General features: G+C 34.5%; 2 protein-coding genes across 4 annotated transcripts; both read left to right on the plus strand.

Annotated features, from left to right (window-relative positions):
- The first annotated feature begins 1,300 nt into the window (after positions 1-1,300).
- On the plus strand, positions 1,301-13,917 carry LOC112522929 (urease). Of its 2 annotated transcripts, none has more exons than XM_025132275.1 (19): positions 1,301-1,343; positions 1,573-1,703; positions 2,510-2,583; positions 3,412-3,457; positions 3,869-3,974; positions 4,565-4,707; positions 4,989-5,099; positions 5,826-5,989; positions 6,098-6,476; positions 6,554-6,662; positions 8,087-8,226; positions 8,756-8,893; positions 8,975-9,066; positions 10,201-10,330; positions 10,406-10,564; positions 11,066-11,233; positions 11,787-11,921; positions 12,792-12,863; positions 13,597-13,917. In XM_025132275.1, exons 2-19 carry the CDS (start codon positions 1,578-1,580, stop codon positions 13,816-13,818), a joined length of 2,514 nt encoding a protein of 837 aa, XP_024988043.1. In that variant the 5' UTR covers positions 1,301-1,343; positions 1,573-1,577; the 3' UTR covers positions 13,819-13,917. The 2 variants fall into 2 exon arrangements, with proteins under 2 accessions (XP_024988043.1, XP_024988044.1); XM_025132276.1 differs by lacking the exon at positions 1,301-1,343 and having other exon boundaries at positions 1,347-1,703; positions 5,826-5,865; positions 5,935-5,989.
- Positions 13,918-20,283: 6,366 nt separating this feature from the next.
- Positions 20,284-25,460, plus strand: LOC112523210. Of its 2 annotated transcripts, XM_025132724.1 has the most exons (5): positions 20,284-20,487; positions 20,641-20,858; positions 22,011-22,442; positions 23,637-23,940; positions 25,023-25,460. In XM_025132724.1, exons 1-5 carry the CDS (start codon positions 20,385-20,387, stop codon positions 25,166-25,168), a joined length of 1,203 nt encoding a protein of 400 aa, XP_024988492.1. In that variant the 5' UTR covers positions 20,284-20,384; the 3' UTR covers positions 25,169-25,460. The 2 variants fall into 2 exon arrangements, with proteins under 2 accessions (XP_024988492.1, XP_024988491.1); XM_025132723.1 differs by having other exon boundaries at positions 20,284-20,858.
- The last annotated feature ends 790 nt before the right edge of the window (positions 25,461-26,250 follow it).

The following is a 26,250-nucleotide window of genomic DNA, read 5'->3' on the forward strand; positions in this document are numbered from 1 at the left end:
ACTAATTGGTTGAAAATATTATGGTGCTACGGAAGTGAAATTTTAATGTCAAAGTTCAATACTTTCATGGGCGAACAAAGGATATCTTGATTGGGGAGAAAACAAAGAAATCCTATATGACCCAATATATCTGACAAGTTCCATTATATGTCAACCCAAGATACATCTTCCTCTCTAGCATTTTCAAAAGGTACTTTTGGAACACCAATAAGCATTAAATGAGAGAAAAAAGAACTAAGTATTATATTTTACTTTGATATGGAAACGTAACAAAAGCTTTCTTATATGTTTTTGAAATTTAACTCATAGAAAGCCAATATTCGATTTTTTTTTTCAAAAACCAACTTTTCACCATTTAAAAACTTGTACCTGCTGCTTTTAAAAAACATGTTATAAAACGTTGCCTTCATATTTGTTGTTGTATGAAAAACCTGTCACCATAAATTATTGGTCGCGCTTTAAGTTCTTATAATAAACTTAGAGAAATATGTAATTCTTTTGCATAGATCAACACTAGGGACGTGTCTACATATAGCACGCATGGGGTGTGAAGGTGAATTGGGTAGGGTATGCACACGTTTCGGGCATGAGTTCGAGCTTTCAGAGCATGTTTTTAGTGAACGGAAAAAGGGTTGGACATTTTTTGTCCACGCCGAACTTTTGGGGTTGAAAAGGAACCCAATCGAGATTTTTCAGGCCAAATTGTTTTGGGCTTTTTAGGTTTAACCGAACTTTTCCAAACTTTTTCAGGTTAGAATTTTTTCCAAACCAGGCTAGGCTCAAACTTGCCTCCAAAGTTTCGCTTGATTGGACATTGAGGCCTGGCTTGAATAGGCTTTGGGTTCACTACCCTCGGGTTTTTTTTCAAGCTGGGCTGAGATCGAGTTTTGGATCTGAGATTTTTTTATACATCTTTAGTGTCAAATAATATGCATATATTACATTTTAAATTTTAACATGAGTATAAATTACTATAACAATTTATTTTGAACACATATAAGGTATAATATTGTTATTTTACAAAACAAAATTTACCATATTGTTTTTGCTTGGTATGGGTGTCTTGTTACATAGGCTCGTCATAAATTTAACTTTACATATTAGCCCACGATTTAATTTGGCAAAAATTGACGGAAAATTACGACGGAAGTTGGTCAAGGAACCATTGATGCAAAAAAAAGTTTGGGTCAAGGGACTAAAACGTAATAAAATAAAATAAATTAAAGGACAAATTGAAAATAAACTCTCCTCGAAAGTCGCAAGTCAGCGTCTTCACGGGATTTTAGATTCGAAACAACATAACCTTCGCTCATTCTCGCTCAAGCTCACTACTACAATCGCCGGTGAGAATTCAGAATTCGAATCCCTAATCTCAGTAACTGATTATATAATCACAAAATTGAAGCATGTTTGGATCGCTGTTATTTGATTTACATGTTGGATTTGCATTCTTCGACGTATCACATCGTATTCATTATGATCATGGATTCATGGTCGTCGTAGTTTTTGAGTTTGATCAAATTGTTTGATGGATATTTGTATGCTAACGGTGATATTTTTGATGAATTCAAGAGAAGATGAAGTTGGCACCGAGGGAGGTGGATAAATTGATGTTACACAATGCTGGATACTTAGCGCAAAAGCGTCTTGCTCGTGGAATAAGGCTTAATTACACTGAAGCTGTTGCACTTATTGCCACTCAGGTAGTAGATATGAATGATTTACATTTACTTTGATATTATGCGGAGTGGGTTGACATTCGTTTTTTTTCCGACTTTCTATGGATAACACTGGTGATATTTTAGGTAGACTAGGAAAAAGATTGATTTAGTTCATATGATTCCAGTTTTCAAGAGTTTTAGTTGTGGCATATACTCCATATGCTCCCAAGAAGACCTAGTACTTTGCAATATTGAAATTAATTTTGTTGCAAATTTGTCCCCTGCTTAGAAAACATCTATGCAATTAAGATGTTCTTGGAAAGCTAATTCAATTTTGACAGTGGAAAGCAACAGTTTGACATCTTAAGGACGTAGGAACAATTGGTTAAAAGACTTTTGAGTTAAAAATAGCACTTTTCAAATAAATAGTATTGCTTTTTTTTTTTTTTTTACCAACATTCTTCTATTTGTAAAGTTGAATGTTGTTAGGATCTATTTTTCGATAAATACCATGCACCAAAATCTACTTGCAGTTTATGACCAGTCCACTTGACCTTAATGTGAAACGGTATCTATTTCTGGAATGGGAGATGTTGATTTTTGAGGTCAAAGGACCAATATGTGAACATGTTGTATGTTTGAGTTGTAAAAAAATTCCTATAAAGTTTGAATTTGGCAAGTTAATCCATGGAGCTTGGCAAAATAGCCACGTAATTTCGAGACAATGGCTGCCTTCTTAGAAAGAGGCAGTTTGATCCCAAAATTGTAGCCTATTATCTCTTTCTGGAACTGTGGGCGTAGAACATTTTGGTGGTCCACCTGATGATTGTTTCTCTATCTATTGTTAGATTTTGGAGTTTGTACATGATGGTGACAAGAGTGTGGCAGAATTAATGGATGTTGGGAGACAGCTTTTAGGAAGGTACAGTGTACTAGATTACTCAAACCAAACCATTCTTTATCTATAAGGTACCATTATAGATGTTTATAACCAAGGTGGTGCCTGATTGGTTTGAGCTTGACTCCAAAGGTCAAAAGGTTCAAATCCAAGGAGGAATAAAAATCCCCTTGTGGCCACGGAGGTTCAAATGCGGTGACTCCGGGCTATCTGTAAAGCAGGTGGTCGCCCTGGGATTAGTCGGCTCGCATAGCGGGTTGGATATCCAGGTTAATAAAAAAAAACATTTTGGTCTCTATAGGTGAACTGGACTCAAACTTTTTTTTTACAAAGAACTATATGTCGAACAGTCCTTGAATTTGACGGAATATAGGGTTTTGGATGGTTAAACTTTTGGTTGCTAACGAGAAACCATAAGTTTCAGGGGTTTCCTGCAATATTGGTTTTGTTAATCTAATATTTGAAATAAGAGAAGGAATTAAAGTTCTTGTAATGGTTGGTTCTTTGCGATACCGTTGCATTTTTATAAGTTAGCAAATGTCTAGTCGACTGAGTATACTCAGTAATGGATGAATTACACAAGTGAGTATTCTTAGTATTGATGAGTTTAGTTTACAAACTGATGTCTTACTGAATTTCTGCTATCTCACAGGTGTTGGAGTTTTTTGAAGCTTTAATATTCTTAATTGTCAGATCTTCTGACAATTTAGATGGAACATTATTCTTACATATTCTTTTTAGGGTGTTAGCATACTATCGTACTCCTTGTGGTGGCTATAACTTGCTTTGTTTAACAGCCAATTGGGTGTTTGCATGCAGTCAACAAATCTTACATATTTTCTTTGTCAACAGGAGACAAGTTCTTTCAACAGTTCCACATCTTTTGGATTCTGTGCAGGTAACTTGTGTTGCTTTTGATGATCAGAGCTTCCTCTTGTATACCATATAGCGGAAGTTTGTTCCACTTTACCGAATGAGTTAACTGATCTGCATTATCTTTTTTTTCCTTGATGCTTGGAACATGTGAAAATTCTTGTCTTTTTGTTGTACTACTTCTGTTCCTAAAGAATACAAGCTTCTTCACAAATCTCATTTATTAGTGTTTCTCATTCTTGCTTTTGAAATTGCATGGCATTAAATAATGGAGAGAGCATACAATTCCTGTCACAAATATGTTCTCATAACCTTTTAATAACTTCTCCTTATGGTAACATCAGACAACTCTTATTCTATAATGATCCCTATACGAGACTGATATTTGGATTCTGTAATCATTACGGGGAACACCATCTCATTAAATTATCTTCAGGTTGAGGGGACGTTTTCTGACGGTACAAAGTTAATTACTGTACATGATCCAATATCATGCGAAAATGGAAATTTGGATCTAGCTTTACATGGATCTTTTCTTCCAGGTAAGCAATCTGTACTTTCATCTTCAGAGATTCATTTACTTATTTTGTCTGCTAAGATATCTGATCATTTTCACTTATCTAGTGTTTTTTTAAGTATAATATTTATATACGGCAAATGCAACAAATAAACTCACACACCCTCCTTACCTTTGGTGAGGTTTGAACCCCTGACCTCCTAGGAGGCGAAAGGCTACGATACCGCTAGGCCAAAGGCCCTTATCTAGTGTTTTTGGACGGATCATGTGCAAGCTAGGTCTATCTGGAAACTGGAATCTCGTCCGAATATTATTGCCTTGCTTAAGCTTTTTTGTTTTTATGTCTTTAGTGTTTCCTGCCTTATCACTCTTGGACCATCTCCATTCTCAGTGTTTAGATAACAATATTGGCCATGAATCATGATAACAACTAGTATGCAATAATAGTTGTTCTTTCCTTAAGAATGTTCCTGAGTTTGAGACTTATGTCACTGAGGCCTGAGCTCTCTTTGGCATATAAAATGTACCATAGTACACTCCCTTCTCTCTCTGATATGATCACTAGAAACTTGTTTGAGCACAAAAAATCTGATGGCGAGTTTGTTGCTTCTGCAGTTCCTTCACTTGAAAAGTTCCCAAATATGGAGAGTGGTAAGATTCCTGGTGAACTAATCCTTAAACATGGATATATAACGCTTAATTCAGGAAGGGAAGCAGTAATCCTTAAAGTAACTAATGATGGAGATCGACCAATACAGGTAGTTTCCTTTGTACATTTTTAAGGGGATTATGTGTTATTAGGGTTGTGCATGGGAGAAATTTTACTGCTTCAGGACATAGTTTGATTAAAGTTATCTTAGAAAGTTAATGTGGCTAACGATTAAAAGGTGTATAACATTTTTATAGCCGTCTCAGGAAGTTAGAAGTCTGATATTGTTTTCATAAACTAATCCATTTTTGTTTTCTCTTGAATCAAGCTTGTATCCTTTTTTTTGTGAAATCTCAAATCACAGAATGATGATAATTACAAAAATTACAGGTTGGCAGCCATTATCATTTTATTGAGGCCAATCCATGTTTAATTTTTGATCGGAGAAAAGCATATGGCATGAGGTTAAATATACCTGCAGGAACTGCAACCAGATTTGAGGTCAGACAGTGAACCTTATTGTCTTTATTTTTTTAAGGTAGTAGGCTGAGTTCTCTAAGTTATTGTATTTATTTACTCTCTCCATCTGTGATGTCCCATCTTTAAGGTTTTCTTTGGCAAAATTTTGAACTTAATTACTTGTTTCCCCAGTAGCGTTTCCAAAAGAAGTAGTTATGGTGCATTATAAGAGCAAACATTTTTACTTAAATTTGAAAATATGTAATTAAGCTTAAATGATATCCCATCTTTTTTTATCCTGGTCTAATGCACATCCTTAAAGCATTACAAGTATTTAGGACATTTAGTTATTTCTTAAACTCGTGCTGCATGTTGTTGTGTCATTTGTTTGATTCTTACCTCAAAAACCTTTACATACCTGTCAAAAAAGGAATGCTCATCTTTTTCAGGATAAATGAACAATGAAACAGATTTAGTTTGAAACTTTGAAAGAGGTGATGCTGTACTAACGAGGAGGCAGAGTAGTATAAGATGCCATCTGCATCAAACAAAAACGGATGACCTAGTTCATTCACCTTCTAGGTTGACCTTCCACCTGGCAGTCTATGGCTGTACAAGGAAGTTTAACGTCTATATTTTCTATTAAAAAGTATGCAAGCCTGACAAGGATGATCTAAGGAAACATCATTATGTTTTATTGAAATTAATGCGGCTAATTTTAATCAGTGTTTCATTCTAAAGTTCTCTGATTCACTCCTACATTGCCAGCCAGGGGATGCAAAATCTGTCACTCTTGTCAGGATTAGCGGTAAGCAAGTTATCAGAGGAGGTAATGCAATCACAGACAACCCTGCTGATGATGCCCATGTCAAAACAGCAATGGAATCTGTACATGCACGAGGATTTGGCAATTCAGAAGAAGCTAATACCAAGTTAAGAAATGAAAATATCAGTCTGATTTCTTAGATGTTGCATTTGGTAGTGTAATTTGAATCTAGTGTTTCTATACAAACTGTAACTGCCTTTAACTTGATTTGCAGTAATGGTGTCATTGTAGAAGGATCTCCACTGGCTTATAAAATCGCTCGTGAGGCTTATGCTAATATGTATGGTCCTACTGTTGGAGACAAAATTCGTCTTGGTGACACCGACTTGTTTGCTGAAGTTGAAAGAGATTTTGCTTTTTATGGTGATGAGTGTGTATTTGGTGGAGGAAAAGTTATAAGAGATGGAATGGGGCAAGCTTGCGGGTACTCTGCATCTGATTGCCTGGACACGGTTATCACAAATGCTTTGATAATTGATTATACAGGAATTTTCAAGGCAGATATAGGTATTAAAGGAGGTTTTATTTCTTCCCTTGGGAAAGCAGGAAATCCAGATGTTATGAATGGTGACTCTGATAACATGATCATTGGGGTGAGTTTGGAATATACTAGAACCTCAGTCACAGCAACCAAAACAGTTAAGTGTTTTCATCAATATCTTTTGTTCAGGTTAGCACGGAGGTCATTGCTGGAGAAAATATGATAGTGACAGCTGGGGCCATAGATTGTCATGTGCACTTCATATGCCCTCAACTGGCATATGAAGCAATATGTAGTGGTAAAATCTCCACCTGTTTCTAGATACCTATGGATAAGTTGTGATGAAACTTTGTGTATTTAACTTAATGGCAGTTAAATAATTCCTTGAAATCAAATGGTTGAGTCATTGTATGTAGGTAACTATTCAGATATATTATCACACACACCTGTAGAACTTGTGGAATATACAGTTTGTTAGTAGTGCTTCATGCAGTGAAGTTTATGCTGTAGAATCATTTAATAACTAGAACTTCTAAACTAAGGGCCTGTTTGTTAGCAGCTTAATGGGACTCGCAGCTTATTTGTTCAGCTATATTTAACTGTTTGGTAGTTGCTTAATGATATAGAAAGTGGCCTATTCAGTAAGCTCTTACGAGGGAGCTTTATGCAGAAGGCCAACTTTTTTCCAAACCTTCCCCTTCCAATTAAAAAACACGCTCCTCCCATCTATAAAAAAAAGTCCTCCCAAATAAAAACCTTCCCAATCTATACCGACAAATTAATCCACTTACAACTATACAACTATAATTGTATAGTTTTGTGTATACCACTATATATGACTTGATGGAAAACCAACCAAACAAGCGCTAAGCCTATTATGCGACATTCGTTCTTTTTGACTGATTTCCACCCTTAGCACTAGTGGCACCCGGTCCATGGCAGAAAATGGCCCCTTCTACTGTTTTTGTAATTGTTTTTTTGTTCTATGTATGCAAGTTTCTTATCTAGCATTTTTTGCTGTTTTTATAAATAGATTTTGTAGTTCCTCGTAAGAGTTTTGTAGGATGCCCCTCTAAAATTATTCTATTATGGCAGACGTCGAGTCTCTTTGGGCGTTCATCAAACAAGTTCAGTAAAAGAGTAGTGCATATATGTTAATATCACATACATAAGAGTTTTCATATTAAACTCTAGTGGTATAGCAACCACTCTGATTCGGTCTAGATTGGCAGAACTTGGAGATACTATTTTAGGCAACACATACTTGCATTAGTCTTATCTCTTATGCTTGTTGATTTCAAATGGACATGTTGTATGTTCTCCCTGACAAGAACAGAGTCGTCACTTGTAGCAATGGCCAATGAGTTATGACAATCGTATTAGTGATATTTATGCGTGGCTAACTGTTGGTGTTTTTCTGTAATGTTTCACCTCCCAAGAAATGTCTTTAGTTGATCCAAAAAAATTCCCACATTCAAGGAGTTTTAATCATAAAGAAACAAGTTCCAACTTTTCCTTATTATTATTTACTCCTTGCAAAATGGCAAATTAAACTCTGTTAAGGCAAATCTGTAATTTATTGCCTTCAGTCCTGCTTCTACTTATGTTTTCTTTTCCACTTCACCTCTACCCGAGAATCAAGGTTCAAGGACATCAAGTTTCTAGATAATTTAATTTCCCGACTCTTATTTAGATTTTTTTCTTGAATTTAATGGTGTGTAGGCGTCACCACGATGATAGGAGGTGGGACAGGACCTGCTGAGGGGACACGTGCAACTACTTGTACCCCTGGACCTTCACACATGAAACTTATGCTGCAAGCCACTGATGACATTCCGATCAATTTTGGATTTACTGGAAAAGTATACTTCTTTCTTTGTGAATGGGAATTGTTTTCTCTGTCATTAATATTACATATTTAAGCAGATGAAGTATCTGAGAATCGGAGGTAAGGTGAGAAGTGTTAAAAGGAATTTGGACCCTTGATAACTTTTAATCCCAAAACAACCCATGAATTACGCTTTACAAGGGAATTGATCTAGTGTATCTCATTAGTGCTGACCTAGTGGTTCTCTTCAATTAGGATTGATCCAAGGGTGGAGATCCCATCTTACCCTTCTCACCATAATTTTCATTCTCACCGGAACCCAACTCTATTTAAGCATGTACTTTAGAAGGGAATGGATCTAGTGTATCTCATTAGTGTTGACCTAATGGTTCTCTTCAATTAGGATTGATCCAAGGGTGGAGATCCCATCTTACCCTTCTCATCATAACTTTCATTCTCACCGGAACCCAACTCTATTTAAGCATGTAGTTAACATGCACACTGTTAAAGGCCTTTTTCTTTTATGATGTTTTGAAAGGATATTTGCTATGTTTTCCTTCCAGGGTAATAGTGCTAAACCACAAGGACTACATGAAATAATCAGGGCTGGTGCAATGGGACTGAAACTCCATGAGGATTGGGGAACCACACCTGCTGCTATAGATAATTGTTTGGCTGTTGCAGAGCAATATGACATCCAGGTTACAACTTTTAAAGAAATTGATTATTTTAGTTACTTCACATTTTCACTTTTTCACTAATCTTTATTTTTTATTTTATAGGTTAATATCCATACTGACACCTTGAACGAATCTGGATTTGTTGAACATACAATTGCTGCATTTAAAGAGAGAACAATTCACACATACCACAGGTAAGAACTTCTTCCAACTTTTGGCTCCCTCTTTGATCCCCTGCCCATCCTTGCTACCTCCTAGTCTCCCATCCGAAGGTCCACTTCACACCCCAGTCTCCACCACCGGAAGCAGTAAAGGAAAAGACGATAAGAGTCATCTCTATAGAGGCGGGCCCAGAAAATTTTCAAGTGGTGGCACCACTTGACTATAAAAAATTATCTAATATTTATTCCACAATATTAGTATAGATCAGTTGGTTGGTTCCTTGTCCTTACATAGAATAGACACATGTTCCTGTCCGTTCTACATATAATTTTTTAAATCACAAGAGGTATATAAAAAAAACCAAAGTTTAAGCTTAAAAACATCAAATTTGACAACTGCAAGACTCGAACCTGGGCCTTTTGTAGAAAGGTAGAAGCATTTACCATCTTAGCCGTTAAAGTCTTGTGTTAACATTTGGTTTCAAAAACTATATAGTGGCACGCAACAAAACAATACGGTGGCACCCTTCAGAAACGTAATCTTTTTCCCTTACGACATAACCATGAAGTGGTGGCCCGTGCCACCGTATCTATCCATGTGGGCCCGCCCCTGCGTCTCTTACTGTAACTCAAGATCATTGCATGTTTCTGCTTAATCCTAATCTCTTCTTTTATAAACCACTACCTGAGTTTCCGCCAGCAGAAGACGAAAAGGATGGAATAAGTGATAAGATACTTCACCATCCTCATACAATATCATTTCAATTCTTTTTGCTTCATCACTAATATTTTCATATAGCCATTTACTGCCCCAGTCTCCACCAGCTGTGGTAGAAAAGGAAGGAAAAAATGACAAGGCATTTCATTAGTCCTTAGATGATATCATTGCATAATTTTTCACTTTATCTCTATAGTTTTCATATACTCAACATACTGTTGGGCTGCTGTTAATATGATTCAATTGAAGGTGCATATGGCTTGTCTGACTTCTTACCATTTATCATGCATTCAGAAGGAGATAAAAGAAATTAGGTGGATGTGTTGTTTGCTAGAAGCTTGTTTGATATTATTGCAGATTTATTGATGGTTGTTGTGCTGCTATAGACAATTGTTTTGACTCTTGCAAATGTCAAAACTGAATCTTTCCTTGCGGTCCTTTTGTTTCAGTGAGGGTGCAGGTGGTGGTCATGCTCCGGATATCATTAAAGTGTGTGGTGTTAAAAATGTTCTACCCTCATCAACAAATCCGACACGTCCATACACTAAGAATACAATAGATGAACATCTTGATATGCTGGTAAGTTTGTTTAGAAAAGAACAAAGAAGAATGTTTTATTATATTACATGTTCTCAGATTATGAGTATTCCACAGATGGTTTGCCATCACCTTGATAAGAACATACCTGAGGATGTAGCTTTTGCTGAGTCACGGATCCGGGCTGAAACTATTGCTGCCGAAGACATTTTGCATGATATGGGGGCAATAAGCATAATATCATCTGATGCACAGGCTATGGGTCGCATTGGGGAGGTCAGTTATCGAACCTTTTTTTTTGTATTTTTAAATTAAAATGTTGATGATACTTCAAATTTTTAATTGAACTATGCATAACAACAAAAATAGTGTAATGGAACTTCACTATCGGAACCTGTGTATGGACTGTATACAGATGACCAATGGTTACTATAAGTCTTCTGTTCAGAAATCATGGAAAGTGATTATGCTATCTTATGGGTCCAAAGGGAAGAATTGGTTTTTCATTAAGTTCTATATGGATAAAGCTGTCATGTGGATTTATCTCTCTGCATAGATTCAGAAGGTTTTTGTTTGGGAGGGTTTTTTCATTGATGGAAGAAGCGTGTTTTTTTAATTGGGAGGGGCAGGTTTGAGAAAAACTTGGCCGTCTGCCTCAAGTAGCTTACTCAATAAGCCATTTTCTATATCATTAAGCCACTACCAGAGCTTGTAAGACTTGAAGCATCACTGATTCTAATGATTCTTATCCATGTGTTCTACTGCCAACTGGATCAGGTAATCAGCAGAACATGGCAAACAGCTCACAAGATGAAGTTGCAACGAGGCTTGGTTGATGGTTGCGTACCAGATAATGACAACCTCCGCATCAAACGCTATATTGCAAAGTATACAATAAATCCAGCAATAGCTAACGGGTTCTCTGACCATGTTGGCTCAGTTGAGGTGCGTAATCAGAGACTGCTATTATCTTTCATGTGAGCAGAAGTGGACCCAGAAATTTGTTTTAGTGGTGGCACAATTTAACTATTAAAAAATATCTAAAGAAAAATCTCACAATAATAGTATTGATCTGTTGGTTGGTTTCTTGTGGCTCCATAGAGGAGACCCATGTTCTAGTCTTGCCTATATATCTTTTTAAAAACACAAGAGGTATATAAAAACACCAAAATTTAAGCTAAAAATTAACAAATTTGACACCATTGAGACTCCAACCCGGGCATTTTGTGCAAAGGTAGAAGCATTGACCATCTCCACCATTAAAGTCTTGTGCTTAAATTTCAGTTTCAAAAACTATATGGTGGCACCCAACAAAATAATACGGTGGCACCCTTCTGGAATATACCTTTTTCCCCCTATGCCACTGTATCAATCAATGTATGTCTGCCCCTGCACGTGAGGAAACCTTTGAGTTTTGGTCACAACTTATCTGGCCATTAATTTTCTAATTTCATACATGCAACTTGCCAAATCATTGATCTATATGAACTTATTGTAGGTAGGGAAGTTGGCTGATCTTGCCCTTTGGAAGCCAGCGTTCTTTGGGGCAAAGCCAGAAATGGTGATTAAAGGAGGTGATATTGCCTGGGCTAACATGGGGGATCCAAATGCAAGCATCCCTACTCCTCAACCGGTAACGCAAAACTTTTGATTTTCTTTTGAATTATAATATATTTATACAGCCAATGAACTCATGCACCCTTTCATCTTTGGTGAGGTTTGAACACTTGACCTACTGAGAGGCGCTAGATACCGCTAGGCCAAATGCCTTTCAGTAACCTTTTGATTCATGTAAAAGAAATGTCAATTCAAGAACTTGTTAAGTACATGAAGTTTATTTTTTGTGTATCTAACAATCCACTCAATTAGATTCGGTAACTGTCTGTACGTAACATGGATGAGCGTCTAAGGGGTTGTTTGGTTGGTTTTCCATTAAGTCCTATATGGATAAAGTTGTCTGTGTGGATTAATCTGTTTGTATAGATCGCCAACGTTTTTGTTTGGGAGAGCTTTTTCATAGATGGAAGGAGCGTTTTTTTTTATTGGGAGGAGTAGGTTTGGAAAAAACTTGGCTTTATGCTTAAAGCTCCCCCCTAAAAGCTTACTGAATAAGCCACTTTCTATATGATTAAGTCACTACCGGATAGTCTTATATAGCTGATCGAATAAGTTGTGAGTCCCATTAAGATCATTAAGCTGCTAACAAACGGGACCTAACTTTTTGAATATCATACTTGGGTTTTTGTTGGAAAATAAACATCATTCTTATGAAAATACTAAAAAAAATCTACAGTTGTAAGAATGAACGATTTTGGACAAACTATGAAAATGAAAATGTACCATCATACTTGCCATCTTTTGTCCAAAATCATTTATTCTTGAAATATGTAATGTTTTCTTTTTGCATTTTCACCAAGAACAAGTGAGACCCCTTTTAAATCCAGTAATTGAATTGCATCACTTGCTGTTGAGTTTATTGAATCAATCTTGCTACTTATTCCAGGTTATGATGAGGCCCATGTTTGGAGCATTTGGCAAGGCTGGATGCACCAACTCCATCGCTTTTGTCAGCAAGGCATGTCTACTTCTTCATCTATCTATATTTTTCTACTTATATATATCTAGGGGCAGGTTCCATTAGGAACCTAAAATTTGTTAGGAACTTGGGAACCGCCCACAGTCCAACACATGGCATATTCATCAAGAATATGGACACGTTATTAATCATGAATGTGTGATTTATGATGAATAAAAGGTCCATATTCATGATGAATAAAACGTCCATATTCATGATGAATAAACTTCCATATTCACATGAATATGTTATCCATGATGAATATTCATCCCGAATAGTGACACATGTCAGGCGATTCCCGGGTTCCTTTCTATATCTATATCTTTATCTAGGGGCTGGTTCAAAGGCTAAATATCGTGAGAAGGTAAGAAGGGAAGGTTTATATGTGAATAATTGAAAAAATCTGAAAAAAAATTCTATTTGAAGATGCGTATGTGAATCGGCATTACAGGTTATTCATATGAGTTTACATATGCATCTCCAAATGGATTTTTTCATTGATTCACATATGAAACTCCTTTGACGTCCCCTTCTTGCCTTCTCAAGATATTTAAGCCTTCTTATTTGAACCTCCACTCCATATCTGTCGATATATAGCGTAATAGTGAAAAATATTTTTGAGATATTTCACATGTCACGCATTATTGGTTGTCTCAAAAACTGCTATCCCATACATTATGTGTGTGTATATATATTCTTGAATCAGAAACTTGATATGATATATGACCAACAGGCTGCTATGGACTGCGATATAAAGACCCTTTATGGACTACATAAGAAGGTGAGATGCGTGAGCAAAGTAAGGAAGCTCACAAAACTTGACATGAAACTGAACGATGCCCTTCCCAACATCCAAGTTGATCCCGAGACATATGCAGTGACTGCAGACGGCGTGCACCTCACATGCCCTGCAGCTACGACCGTTCCCCTTTCTCGGAATTACTTCCTATTTTAACCGATACCCGTAACTACTCTCCTCTTTATTTTCATGTTTTACTAAAACTTCTCTTTTCAAATCTATTGTTTCGCTTGAAAAACTTACATCTTTTTGTTACTAAGGGGTCGTTTGCTAAACGCTTACCCTGGCCGATGAAATGAATTGGTTCCGGGGTTTGCCTGCCAAGGTAGGCAGCGCAATAAGGGCAAGGCTGCTGGAAGAGTTTCAGAACTAGGCGAGAGGACTCCTGTCCATAAGGCTAGGAAGGCGGGAGCACCAGAAAAAGAGGAGTAATGCTTAACAGGGACAGTCGGGGACTTTCTTGATAAAGTAACGAAGACCCTACCTTAAAAGCTAGCTACGCATAGCATTGTTCTAAAGAATACTAACAGTGCCAAGCCGGGATTCCAGGGAGTGCTTTGCATTACGGGTGAGGTGAGTGGTTACGCTTAGACCTATTCCCTATCGGGGGCCAGGTCCATCCGATCTTGGGAGCTCAGTCACCTTGATAGACTCAAGACCATACCCTGTTGAATGGGTGATCTGAAATTCTTATCCACGCTCAAGGTCCTCCTTTCATTGAATTGCCCGTATGGAACACTTCCCCRGCCCCTTTCATTGGTGGGCCTAATGGCCTCTATAACGGCAGTGGGTCAATCCGTTAATCAAAATGTTAGGTTAGGAAAGCACTTATCAAATCATTTACCTTACCTGATGAACATGACAAGGACCGATAATCTTACCCGGTACGAGTAACAATAAGCTACTTGCCATGCCAGCTTTTCACAAATAGCACTTGAACACCTTGTTAAATGGTTTCTTTATGAATACTAAATTCATATAATGTAGATTTCACAAGTTGCTAAAGTGCTACTTGAGAAATCTTTGTTGTTTTGGTCAATTAAGTAGAAAAACGACTATAAAATGAATTGGGGACTCCAAAATGGCTATTTGCACAATTTCCTTTTTTTATTGAACATCCCAAACTACCCTTGTAAAGTTGCAAGGTGCTACTTAGCGGCCGTTTACTAAACGTTTACCCAGTAAATGCTTGTCGAGTCATTTACTTTATTGTATAATATGACAAGGGACGAAAATAGCGGTGATAAGTACAGAGAATCTTACTCGATAAACACTTATTGAGTAAAATGATCTTGTTTTGATGGACTATAATTTTACCCGATAAAATAAGTGCGAGTGTTGACTTTTACGGGGTAAAATGACCCCTAAATCTTGATCACTAAGTTTCTCGTGCCATTTTAGGATTTGACTCCATGCAATGTGGGTGATGATTTCATGGAAAAGTACACATTCATGTGAAGTACCAACTGTTTGCAACACAGGTATGCAACATTCGAGTATTAGCAACTGTGTTCCCTATTTGAAACAGGTTGTATTTTGTCATCAAATATTTATATTGTTGGGATTTAAACACATTTTTTATGTAGTAATAGCTTATAAGTTATGAATTAGCCAAAAGTTATTACTGAACAACTCCTTTATCCCTCAGATACAGCCATAGGCATGGCAACGGGGCGGGTTTTGTAATCCCTGGCCTCGTTTTTCAGTAACAGCCCCAGGCCCCGGTCCCCGGCGGGTACGGGGATTAACATTCCGTCCCTGGTCAAACCCCAACCCTGGTTTGAGCCTACTGGGGATCCCTGGCCCTGACCCCAACCCTGGTTTGAGCCTACTGGGGATCCCTGGCCCCGGGACCCGTTTTAGCGGGGAATCTCCATCCCCGTTCGGGTGGGGTGAGCCGGGTTCCCCCACCAAGTCGGAGCAAATCACCATCCTTAGATACAGGTAAGGTCGGCTTAGTTTCTAGATCCCACTTTGTGTTGGACTTAAAAGGCTGTTTGGTTGATTTTCCATTAAGTTTTATGGATAAACCCGTTTGATTAATTTATTTGTATAGATTGGGAAAACTTTTATTTGAGAGAATTTTTTCATAGATGAAATCAACGTGTTTTTCCATTAGGAGAGACATGTTCGGAAAAAACTTGCTTTATGCATAACTTCCCTCTAGAAGCTTACTGAATAAGCTACTTTTATATCATCAAGCTACTACCAAACAGTCATATATAACTTACCGAATATGTTATTAGTCCTATTAACCTCATTAAGCTACTAATAAAAAAAATCCCTTATTGTATTGTTTTGTTTGGTTTGATTTTATAAGTCTATAGTTTCAAGATTCTTGTCCCTTTGGCTTCTTCCGAAGCTGAACATTTTTCGTTCTTTCTAGAACATTCCGTAATGTTGCATTCCTATTCCCCTCTGCCGTCAAAAGAAAGTTACAAATAGAATATTTAATTATTAGTTAAAAATAATCTAAAATAAATATCATGTAAGAAAATTTATTATGCAAGGGATTGTAAAGACAAGAAGAAGTCTCAAGCAATATAGAATAAGTAGTATTAAACCAAGTCATGAATCCAGACCCTAACTTATCACGTTATTTTTCTTGTCTTTACAATTGTCTGGTCAAGACTATGTTTTTTATACAGATTCATGAACTCATATATGGGCCCACATGTTGACCGGGTATCGGGTTCTAGTTCAAGTTTAAAAGACTTGTTTTTTATATACTAGAATGGTACTTTTGCAATGCATCGAGACACATTTGTTTTGTTTTATTCCTTTTTTATGTCGATATAATACGGTTTTATGTGGTTTTGAGAAAACGATAATGTTTTTATTTTTGAATAAAATATAAATTTGAAATGTCATAAAATTTTGAAGAAAAAAATATATCGATATCAGTATCAAATTAATCTTTTTAAAAGTTTTTGTGTTTTGGTGTAATTTTTTTAATTCAATTTTTTTTAATTATAATTTAATTTAGGTTTAGTAACAAAGAAATTTAATTTAGATTTAATAATATAATTTTTTTATAAAGATAATAACTAAGTATTCTGTTAGAACTCAATGATTATTCTAATTATATTTTAGATTTTTTATATTTAAAATGAGATGTTTATCTACAGTTAGTTACACGAATTCAGATATGGAGCTTCAATAAGTTGTATTTACGTACAATTTACTTGTAATCTTGAATTTTAAGTAATATGCATTAATAGACAGTAGTTCATGCATAAAAAATGGTTTTTTAAATTTTTTGTCAAATACTTTAAAATATAGTATAGATAAAATAATTCAAGGATTCTCTAATTAAATTGATTCTTAATAAGGATCTCCTTTCTTGATTAAAAAAAAACCATAAAAAATTGAAGTAAACACCCTCACCTCACCAATATCTCATGAGGTATGGCTTATAATAGAAGATGGTGATTAACCTTATTTATAATAAGCATTAATTATAATTATAAAACCAATATTTTGGAACCATTTATATCAATCAAAATAATTAATATACTATACAATATTTATATATATGATAAATATAACAAATAAACTTATATATTATTTTCATGTGATGTTTGAACCCTTGATCTTTTAAAAGATCAATAACTCACATACTGTTAAACTAAAGACCTGGTATTGATATAGATTATATATATTTGTTTTTTTGGAAAACTTACGGGGTGTCAAATAAATGATTATATTAGATCTAAATAATTGTTGTACTATTTTATTTTATATTTAATAAATATTTTAAAATCATTATGTATGTAATAATTAAAAATTTGACTCACTTTCTCTTTTCTTTCCAAAATAATTGCATTATGATTGTTTACCACGTCAGGTGATGTATGAAACCCGTTTTATACAATAACTTTTGTTTGTTAAATACTTTTAAAATGAGTAAATTGTATGAAAAAATAGCGTACTTTAACTTGATTTATATTTTAGATAACTTTTATTTTAGTATTTAAGATGTAAAGTTTAAATATTCAAGTACTTGAGTAACCGGTTGAAACATTAACTGGTTATCATGCTGATATGGTGAGTGATGTGTTATCAAACTCAATATTATCTGCAAACATGGTTGATGACATAGACTTTTTTTAATCTAAAATTAGTTTTTTTTTTAATCTAAAATTGGTTTTTAATCGGTTATCCGAATACTTAAATATTTAAAACTTTACATCTTAGATACCAAAATGAAAATTTTAAAAATACATTATCTGAAATAATAATCAAGTTAAAGTAATGCAATTTACCCTTTTAAAATCTCTATTAAAGTTTCCTTAAAAACATATGGTAAAATCCATAAGGTTATTTTATAAAATATTTAATATTATATTTTACTTCTTTTATAATCGTAATATCAAGTTTGGTCGATTGAATCTATTTAATATTTAAATTAATTGTGACAATTATTTGAAGTAATCAAATTTATTATTATTATGATAATCTATACTATATTATAAAACATTTTATAAAAACTCTTAAAAACCATTTTTTATGCGTAAAATATTGTTTATTAATGCATATTACTTAAAACTCAAGATCGCAAGTAGATTGTGCGTAAGTACAGCTTATTAAAGCTTCATATCTGAATTCGTGGAACTAACTGCAGATAAATATAGTCAAATACAAAAAAAAATCTCATTTTAAATATTAAAAAATCTAAAATATAATTAGGATAACTATTGAGTTTTAACAGAATACTTAATTATTATCTTTATAAAAAATATATTATTAAACCTAAATTAAATTATTTCGTTACGATAAATTAAATTATGATAAAAATTTTGAATTAAAAAGATACACAAATAAAAACTTTTAAATAGTTAATTTGATACTAATATTGATATATATTTTTTGTAAATTTTATATAATATTTTATTCAAAAATAAAAGCCTTTATCGTTTTCTTATAATCACATAAAATCGTAATATATCGACATAAATAAAAAATAAAACGAAATATTAAAATCAAATTGTGTTTCGATACAGTGCACAAGTACACTTTTAGTACAAATAAAAACATTTAATTTAAATTTAAAAAAATATGATTTTTGAGAGGTATGCTTGTCACGCCCAAATACCAAACAAAAATAAGCTTTCTTTATTTCTTATTTAGATTGTTAATACGCAAGTAGCCCCATTTTTTAAGTATGTATATATGATTGTCTATTTTTACTTTACTAGAAAGGTATTCACGTAATATACCAAGATACATCTTAATTTTAATATTTTGATTTATTTTTTTATCTCAGTATATATTATAATATGGTCTTATGTGATTTTGAAAAAGCGACAATGTTTTTATTTTTGAATAAAATATAAATTTGAAGATATTATAAAATTTTGACAAAAATATATCGATATTAATATCAAATTAACTATTTAAAAATTTCTCATTTTTTTGTAATTTTTTAATTCAATTTTTTTTATTGTAATTTAATTGAGATTCAATACTGAAGTAATTATATTTGGTTTAATAATATAATTTTTTATAAAAATAATATTTAATTATTTTGTTAGAACTCGATAATTATATCTAATTATATTTTAGATTTTATATATTTTAAAATAAGATGTTTATCCTCTATTTGATTATTTTTATCCGCAGTTAGTTACACGAATTCAAATATGGAGCTTTAATAAGTTGTAATTACGCACAATTTACTTGTAATCTTGAATTTTAAGTAATATGTATAAATAAACAGTACTTCATGCATAAAAAATGATTTTTAAAAGTTTTTATCAAATATTTTATAATATAGTCTAGATAATCCCAAAAAAAAGTACACACTTGTGTGTCCATATATATATATATATATAATAGTTTTTAAGCAATCATTTTATACCTGACACTAAGGGGTTGTTTACTAAACGTTTATTTGGTGTACGTTACTTAAAATTCAAGATTACAAGTAAATTATACGTGTGTACAATTATTAAAGTTCAATATTTGAATTCGTGTAACTAACTGCAGATAAATATAATCAAATACATGATAAACATAATTTTAAATATAAAAAATGTACAATATAATACACATAATCATTAAATTCTAACATAATACTTAATTATTATCTTTATAAAAAATTATATTGTTAAACCAAAAATAAATTAGTTCGAAAAAGAACGAGATCTTTTAAATAGTTAATTTAATACTAATTTCGATATATTTTTATGACATTTTAAAATTTATATTTTATTCAAAAATAAAAATGTGATTGTTTTTAGAAAACCACATAAATCCGTATTATAACATTGACAGAAACAAAGAATAAAACAAAATATTAAAATTTTAAAATCGAGATGTATGTAATGACATTGCATATGTATGGATATACCTTTTTAGTAAATAAAAATATAAAAAATAATCAAATAATCCTTTAAGGGGAATTCTTTACAATTATTTGAACAAATGAAAGAGAGAACCACTTGAAAATATGGAAGAAAAGGGGAAGAGTGCTTTACACATAATCATTTGAACAAATGAAGTAACTTTAAAGAGATCAAAACCCCTAAAAAAATTCCATCTTCAGAATCAAGACAATTACACCTTTCCCAAATAGAATCCAAATCAAGACTACCCCCAAAAAGATGGGCATTGTGTTGTTGACCATTTTCAATTCTTTAAGTTTCCCATAAAAACACCCATCATTTACACACGTACCACTTTCATTCCTTCCATCAATCGGTCTCAAAATCTTTCTGCAAATGTCAGATCACCCCACAACTCCAGCAGAACAAGAATCATCCCAAATCAGAACTCTGCTTCTCTTCAAAACAGATCAAATCCAAGTTCAATACGAAGAAAATGGTGAGCAAGAAGAAGAAACAAGCAATCATCTGGATAAACACCTTCAAGGATTGGATTTCTATTTGTTATTGTTGGGATTCCATCAATCTTCTGTTTTGAGATTTGGGATTTCATGGGTTTCTTTTTTGATGATTGGGGTTGTGCTTCCTGTAGTTGTAATTTTGATGACCACCAACTGTTCGAGATGTGACCTCTACCAAATCAAAGGCTTTGAGCTTGTTGTTGTTTCTGCTCATGCTTCTTTGGCAGCTGTTTCTCTCCTTTGTCTTTCACATAATCTGAGGAAATATGGGATTCGAAAGTTTTTGTTTGTTGATCAGTATAATGGCCACGTGGAAAGATTTTCAACAGAGTATGTTCAGAAGATTTCTGTAAGTAAACTCAACTGATTGCCCTTTTTGAATCATCTTACATCGGTTTCTTTTGGTTAGAAATGATAAGTATAAATGTAAGAAACCATCATAGTTTGGATTCTTTGTGTTCAGATTGCTTGTTCTTGAGGAGAATGGTGTTTCTTTTTGCAATTTTCTCCAAAAAAGCAAAATGGTTTGTTAAATAAAAAGCAAAGATATTCCCAATTGATTACATGTGTTTTGTTCTATTACATGTTTGACTGAATCGTTTTTTGGAATAGTTATGATTATAATTAGAGTGAATATGAGAACTTTTAGGCATAAAGTTTGATTCTTTGCTTATCTGTTCTTGATTATATTGTCATGTCATACAATCTAGTAACAAAAATATAGAGGGGGAGAGCTATAGCATAGGGTCAGGTTTAGGGGAAACCATAAAAAATTTGGAAAACTAAGGAATACCCTAATAATCATTCATTTGTCTGGTATGCACATGTGCATAAAATGCATACATGCATAAAATGCACACATGCATAGAAGCTGGGAAACATTTTGAATTACTTTTCTGTACATGTGCATACTGTACGGATGAATGGTTATCATGATGTTCCACATTTTTCTATTTTTTGTGGTTTTCACCTAAATCCAACCCTTACTATAACCTTAAATAAGCTTGAGAGCTATGCCAATTCTGAATAGGATTTGACTGGCTGTGTATGTTTAGTCCGGTATGCACATATGCATAAAAGTAATTTGTCTGATATGCACACATGCATAAAAACCAGGAAACATTTTCAATTACTTTTATGCACATGTGTGTACCGTACAAATAAATGGTTATTAGGGTGTTCCTCAGTTTTTCATTTCTATGTGGTTTTTTCGTGAACCCAACCCTTGTTATAACCTTAAATAAGCTTGAGAGCTATGCCAGTTCTGGATAGGATTTGACTGGTTGTGTATGTTTTGTCGGGAAACCGGTTGAAACAACTATAGACACCTCAAATTTCAAATTTAAGGTCCGATTTTACTAATTTCAACTTTATCGACATTTAAATTTTCATGACACTTGTTGGTTTTGGTTGGTTTTATCAAAATCTCACTTCAAAATGCATCTTTTTGGAGAGATTATGATCCAATTAGTTTTGAACAACGTTCTTATGATAATGGCAGGAATCTAAACGTGCGCTAGTCTGGTGGGTGCTTCCATGTCTTATCTTGAAGGTTGCACGTGAAGTTATCCGCATGATGTACATGCACCGTGAGTCGTGGTGGCAATCTTGTGGCGTTTTTGTTGCTTTGACTGTGTCATGGATATATGTGGCGGTGATCTTTTTATCCTCGTGTTTAGTGTTTCATTTGGTCTGCAATTTGCAAATTATCCACTTTGATGACTACGGAAACCTCTTGGAAAGAGAAACTGATGTTTTGGTATTTATAGAAGAGCATGCCCGTCTACGCCATGATCTTTCCAAGATTAGCCACAGGTTTCGGATTTACCTTCTACTTGTGTTCATAGTCGTCACTTCAAGCCAGTTTGCGACTCTATTCCAAATCACGGAGTTTAGGGATAAAGTTACGTTCATAAATGGTGGCGATTTTGCTGTAAGTTCAATGCCTTCTTGCTTAACATATTACATTTTGCCATTTGGGTTCCGAATTAATGTGGGTTTCTTAAAATTTCAAGAAGATTTGGATTCTTAAGCTGAACTTTATAACAAAAGGCACAAATAGAAACACATCTATGCAAGATCCATTATGAAATACATAAGATCCATTATGAAATACATATCTTGGATTTGGAAAGGACTGTTGTTTGGTTGGTTTTCCATCCAGTTTTGTATGGATAAAGTTGTATGTGTTGATTAATCTGTCTGTATACTGTATAGATTGGGAAGGTTTTTGCTTGGGAGGGTTTTCTGATAGATAGAAGGAGGTTTTTTTTTAATTGCTAGGGTCAAGTTTGGAAAAAACTTGGATTTCTGCATGAAGCTCTCCCTAGATACTTACCGCATAAGCTACTTTCTATATCATTAAGCCACTACCAAAGAGTCACGTATAGCTAATCGAATAAGCTACGAGTCCCATTAAACTCATTAAGCTGCTAAGAAACAAACCCTAAGGCTTTGTTTAGCAAACTAGCTTGTAAGCTAGCCGAGTTGGTTAATAAGTTAGTTAGCTGATAAACTAGTTCTGTTTGGTAAATACTAGTTGATAAGTTAGATGATAATGTAAAATGACTAAAAAGACATGTTGAAAAATTAATTGGGAAAATATAACGGGCATAATTGGAAAAAAATGGGAAAAGCTTATAGAAAGCTAGTTTATCAGCTAGCTTATGACCAACCAAACCTGGTTCTTTAATTAAGCTCGAAAAATAAGCTAGCTTATGGTTGCCAAACATGGCCTAAGAGCCTGTTTATTTGCAACTTAATGAGCTTAACGAGACTCATAGCTTATTTGGTCAGCTATACGTGACTGTTGGTAGTAGCTTAATGGTATAGAAAGTGATTTATTCAGTAAGCTTCTAAGGGAGAGCTTTATGCAGAAAGCCAAGTTTTTCCAAACATGCCCCTCCCAATTAAAAAACATGCTCTTTCCATCTATGAAAAATTCTCTCAAACAAAAACTTTCTCAATCTAAACAAACAGATTAATCCACAGAGACAACCTTCTCCATATAGTACTTAATGGAAACCCAACCAAACAGCCCCGTCTATCTGTTTGATTTCAGAAGTTGAAGGGTACTTGTACTTGTGCATTGTCTTTTATCGTAAAATTTTTGCTTCTTTTTGGACAGGTTTCATCGATTGCACAAGTTGTGGGGGTGGTTCTTTGTTTAAATGCTGCGGCAAAGATTTCCCACAGGGCACAAGGCGTTGCAGCGTTAGCAAGTAGGTGGCATGCTTTAGCTTCGTGTGGTCCAGATGATGCGTCTCAAATGAGATTTTCGAACAGAATGGGAAACTTGGAGGCTGCAAATAACTTATTGAGATCCGTTTCTTCGGAGGAAAGTGATTTGGAGGTGATGAATTATATTCCGCTCCCCACGAATGCACAACTGACGTCTTATTTGTCTTCGTATCACAGGCGACAAGCATTTCGTAAGCAAATCTTGCCTTGAGATTGAACTTTAGGAATTATACGTTTTTAGAGTAACTGTGTTGTTCACGGAAACAATGGTTCTACTCTCTGATGGTAGAGGCTAGGTCCGCATTGTGCATACCCCCCCACCCCGGACCCCACATCCTGGTGGGCTACAGTGGTATTGTTTTGTTTGGCATAGAGTAACCACATTGTGAAACCAAATTTAATACTGCCTCTGTTCCAGAATAAGTGTGCATATTAGAAATGACACACAGTTTTAGACATGCATAATTATAACACGTTTTAGTTAACCAAATGCCAAATTTACCCTCATTTAATGTATCTCTCTTCACAAATCTTAAACATTTGTACATTAATTAAGGGTAAATTTGAGAATTTAGTTATTGATACTAGACATTGTATTTTGGGACAAACATAAGTAGAAATATGGACACTTATTTTGGGATAAAGGGAGCATATAAATTTCAAAGACAAAAACTGTTAGATTGCCACATCAGCTAGACTTGGACCATGTGAGAATATGTGGAACCCCCAGATCACTCTCCAGAAGATCCCTTAAGGAGAAAGGGGAGGTTCCAACGGAATCCAACATGCCCCCTCGAACATGGGCTAGATGGACAAAAGTTGTCCCAAGGGAGGGGATTAGCCAGAGTGTCGAGTCCCTAGAGTGACAGACTCTGTCTCTGATACCATGTGAGAATGTGGAACCCCCAAATCACTCTCCAAAAGAGCCTTTGAGGAGAAAGGGGAGGTTCCAACATATATACAAGAGAAATAGACCAAGTCTAGCCAACGTGGGACTCCAACAGACCATCCAATATATGTTGGAACCTTCCTTCTCTGCTAAAATTACTCAAGAATAATTTAATGGGTTCCACATATTCTGACAGAAACTACCATCTTTTATGATGTTCGACTGGGGAAAAGATTTATGTTGGGATATGGTTTGACTTTTGAGGTCAGACTTATAAATTTCAAGAAATCGAATCTGTACAATTTAGATGAAAATTTAACACCAAAGTCATATAGTTCTATTACTAGCATGTCTTGTAAATATGATGTTGAACCTCGTGTGCAGTTATGTATCTGCAGAATAATCCAGGAGGCATTACTTTGTACGGTTGGACGGTTGACCGAAGTCTTATAAACACCATCTTCTTCATCGAGCTCTCACTGGTTCTCTTCGTTCTTGGGCGGACCACCGTGTTCACCTACACCGGCTAACAGGCTTTCATCGTTATCTCTAAATTTATCAAGATTTCTTGAAATTTCCCAAGTGGTTCATGGTGCACCAATAGTGAGCTTCTGTTGCTATTATCACCAGAGTTTTTGACGATAAGAAGCCCATCGGGTTATACGCGAGACCATGTCTTTCTTTACATGTGCAAGGTAATGCAATTTGCTATTTATCGATCACTATTTTGTACAGATGGATTCATGTTGTTTGAGGTTTGAAGTTTGAACTATGAACATGAGATTCTTTATGGTTTACAAGACCGTTAAAAATATAAGAAAATACTATGATCCCGTTCGTATGGGATATCTGAATGTTTGTAAATAGATTACGTCACGATTTACTTTGAATCAATGCAATACTTAGCATACTCGATTTCTACGTCATATAGGTATTTGTCGTATGCCTCGAGTTTGCATAGTGTTAGACTTGGACTGTTTTTTCTGGATACGAGTTGGCACCCGCATTTTTTTCCCTCAGGGGCTATTTTGGAGAGTAATCTGATGGGGTTCCACGTATTTTCAAATGGTATCAGAGCCAAAATATACCATTTCAGGGACTTGACACCGTGGGGCAGACTATACCTGCCTCGCCCCCTTTTGATTCTCTTGAACAATATATGCCCTAGGCCTTCGTTGGAAGGGGAGTGTTAGAGTTTCATATCCACTGTATTTGGACTACTTATTGGAATATTTTTTCTTTAAAATCAAAGAAAGGAAAAGGAAATGCGGAAATCCTGAATTAAGGTAGGTTAATGAAAATTTCTTTTGTGCAGGGGGGTTATGTGCAATTAGCTACTAGTTCAGGGGGTTTACTGTAATCAATCTTTGAGGTTGACATATTACTAACCGACCATTTTGGGATCTACAAAGTACAGACCTTTTCCTTTGGTCCACACAAAGTCGTATTTATTTTTATTTAAATTATATGGTAAATAAATGTCTGAAAACCAGTTTCAAAAATCAGATGCATCAATAAATTATTGGGGTATATGATTTTAGAAATGTTTAAATAATTACATTAATATCAATATTTTTTAAATATCACGTTAATTTTTGTAATTATTTCTTAT

This window comes from Cynara cardunculus, assembly GCF_001531365.2.
Source record: "Cynara cardunculus var. scolymus isolate 2C chromosome LG 12, CcrdV1, whole genome shotgun sequence".
NCBI classification, from domain to species: domain Eukaryota; kingdom Viridiplantae; phylum Streptophyta; class Magnoliopsida; order Asterales; family Asteraceae; genus Cynara; species Cynara cardunculus.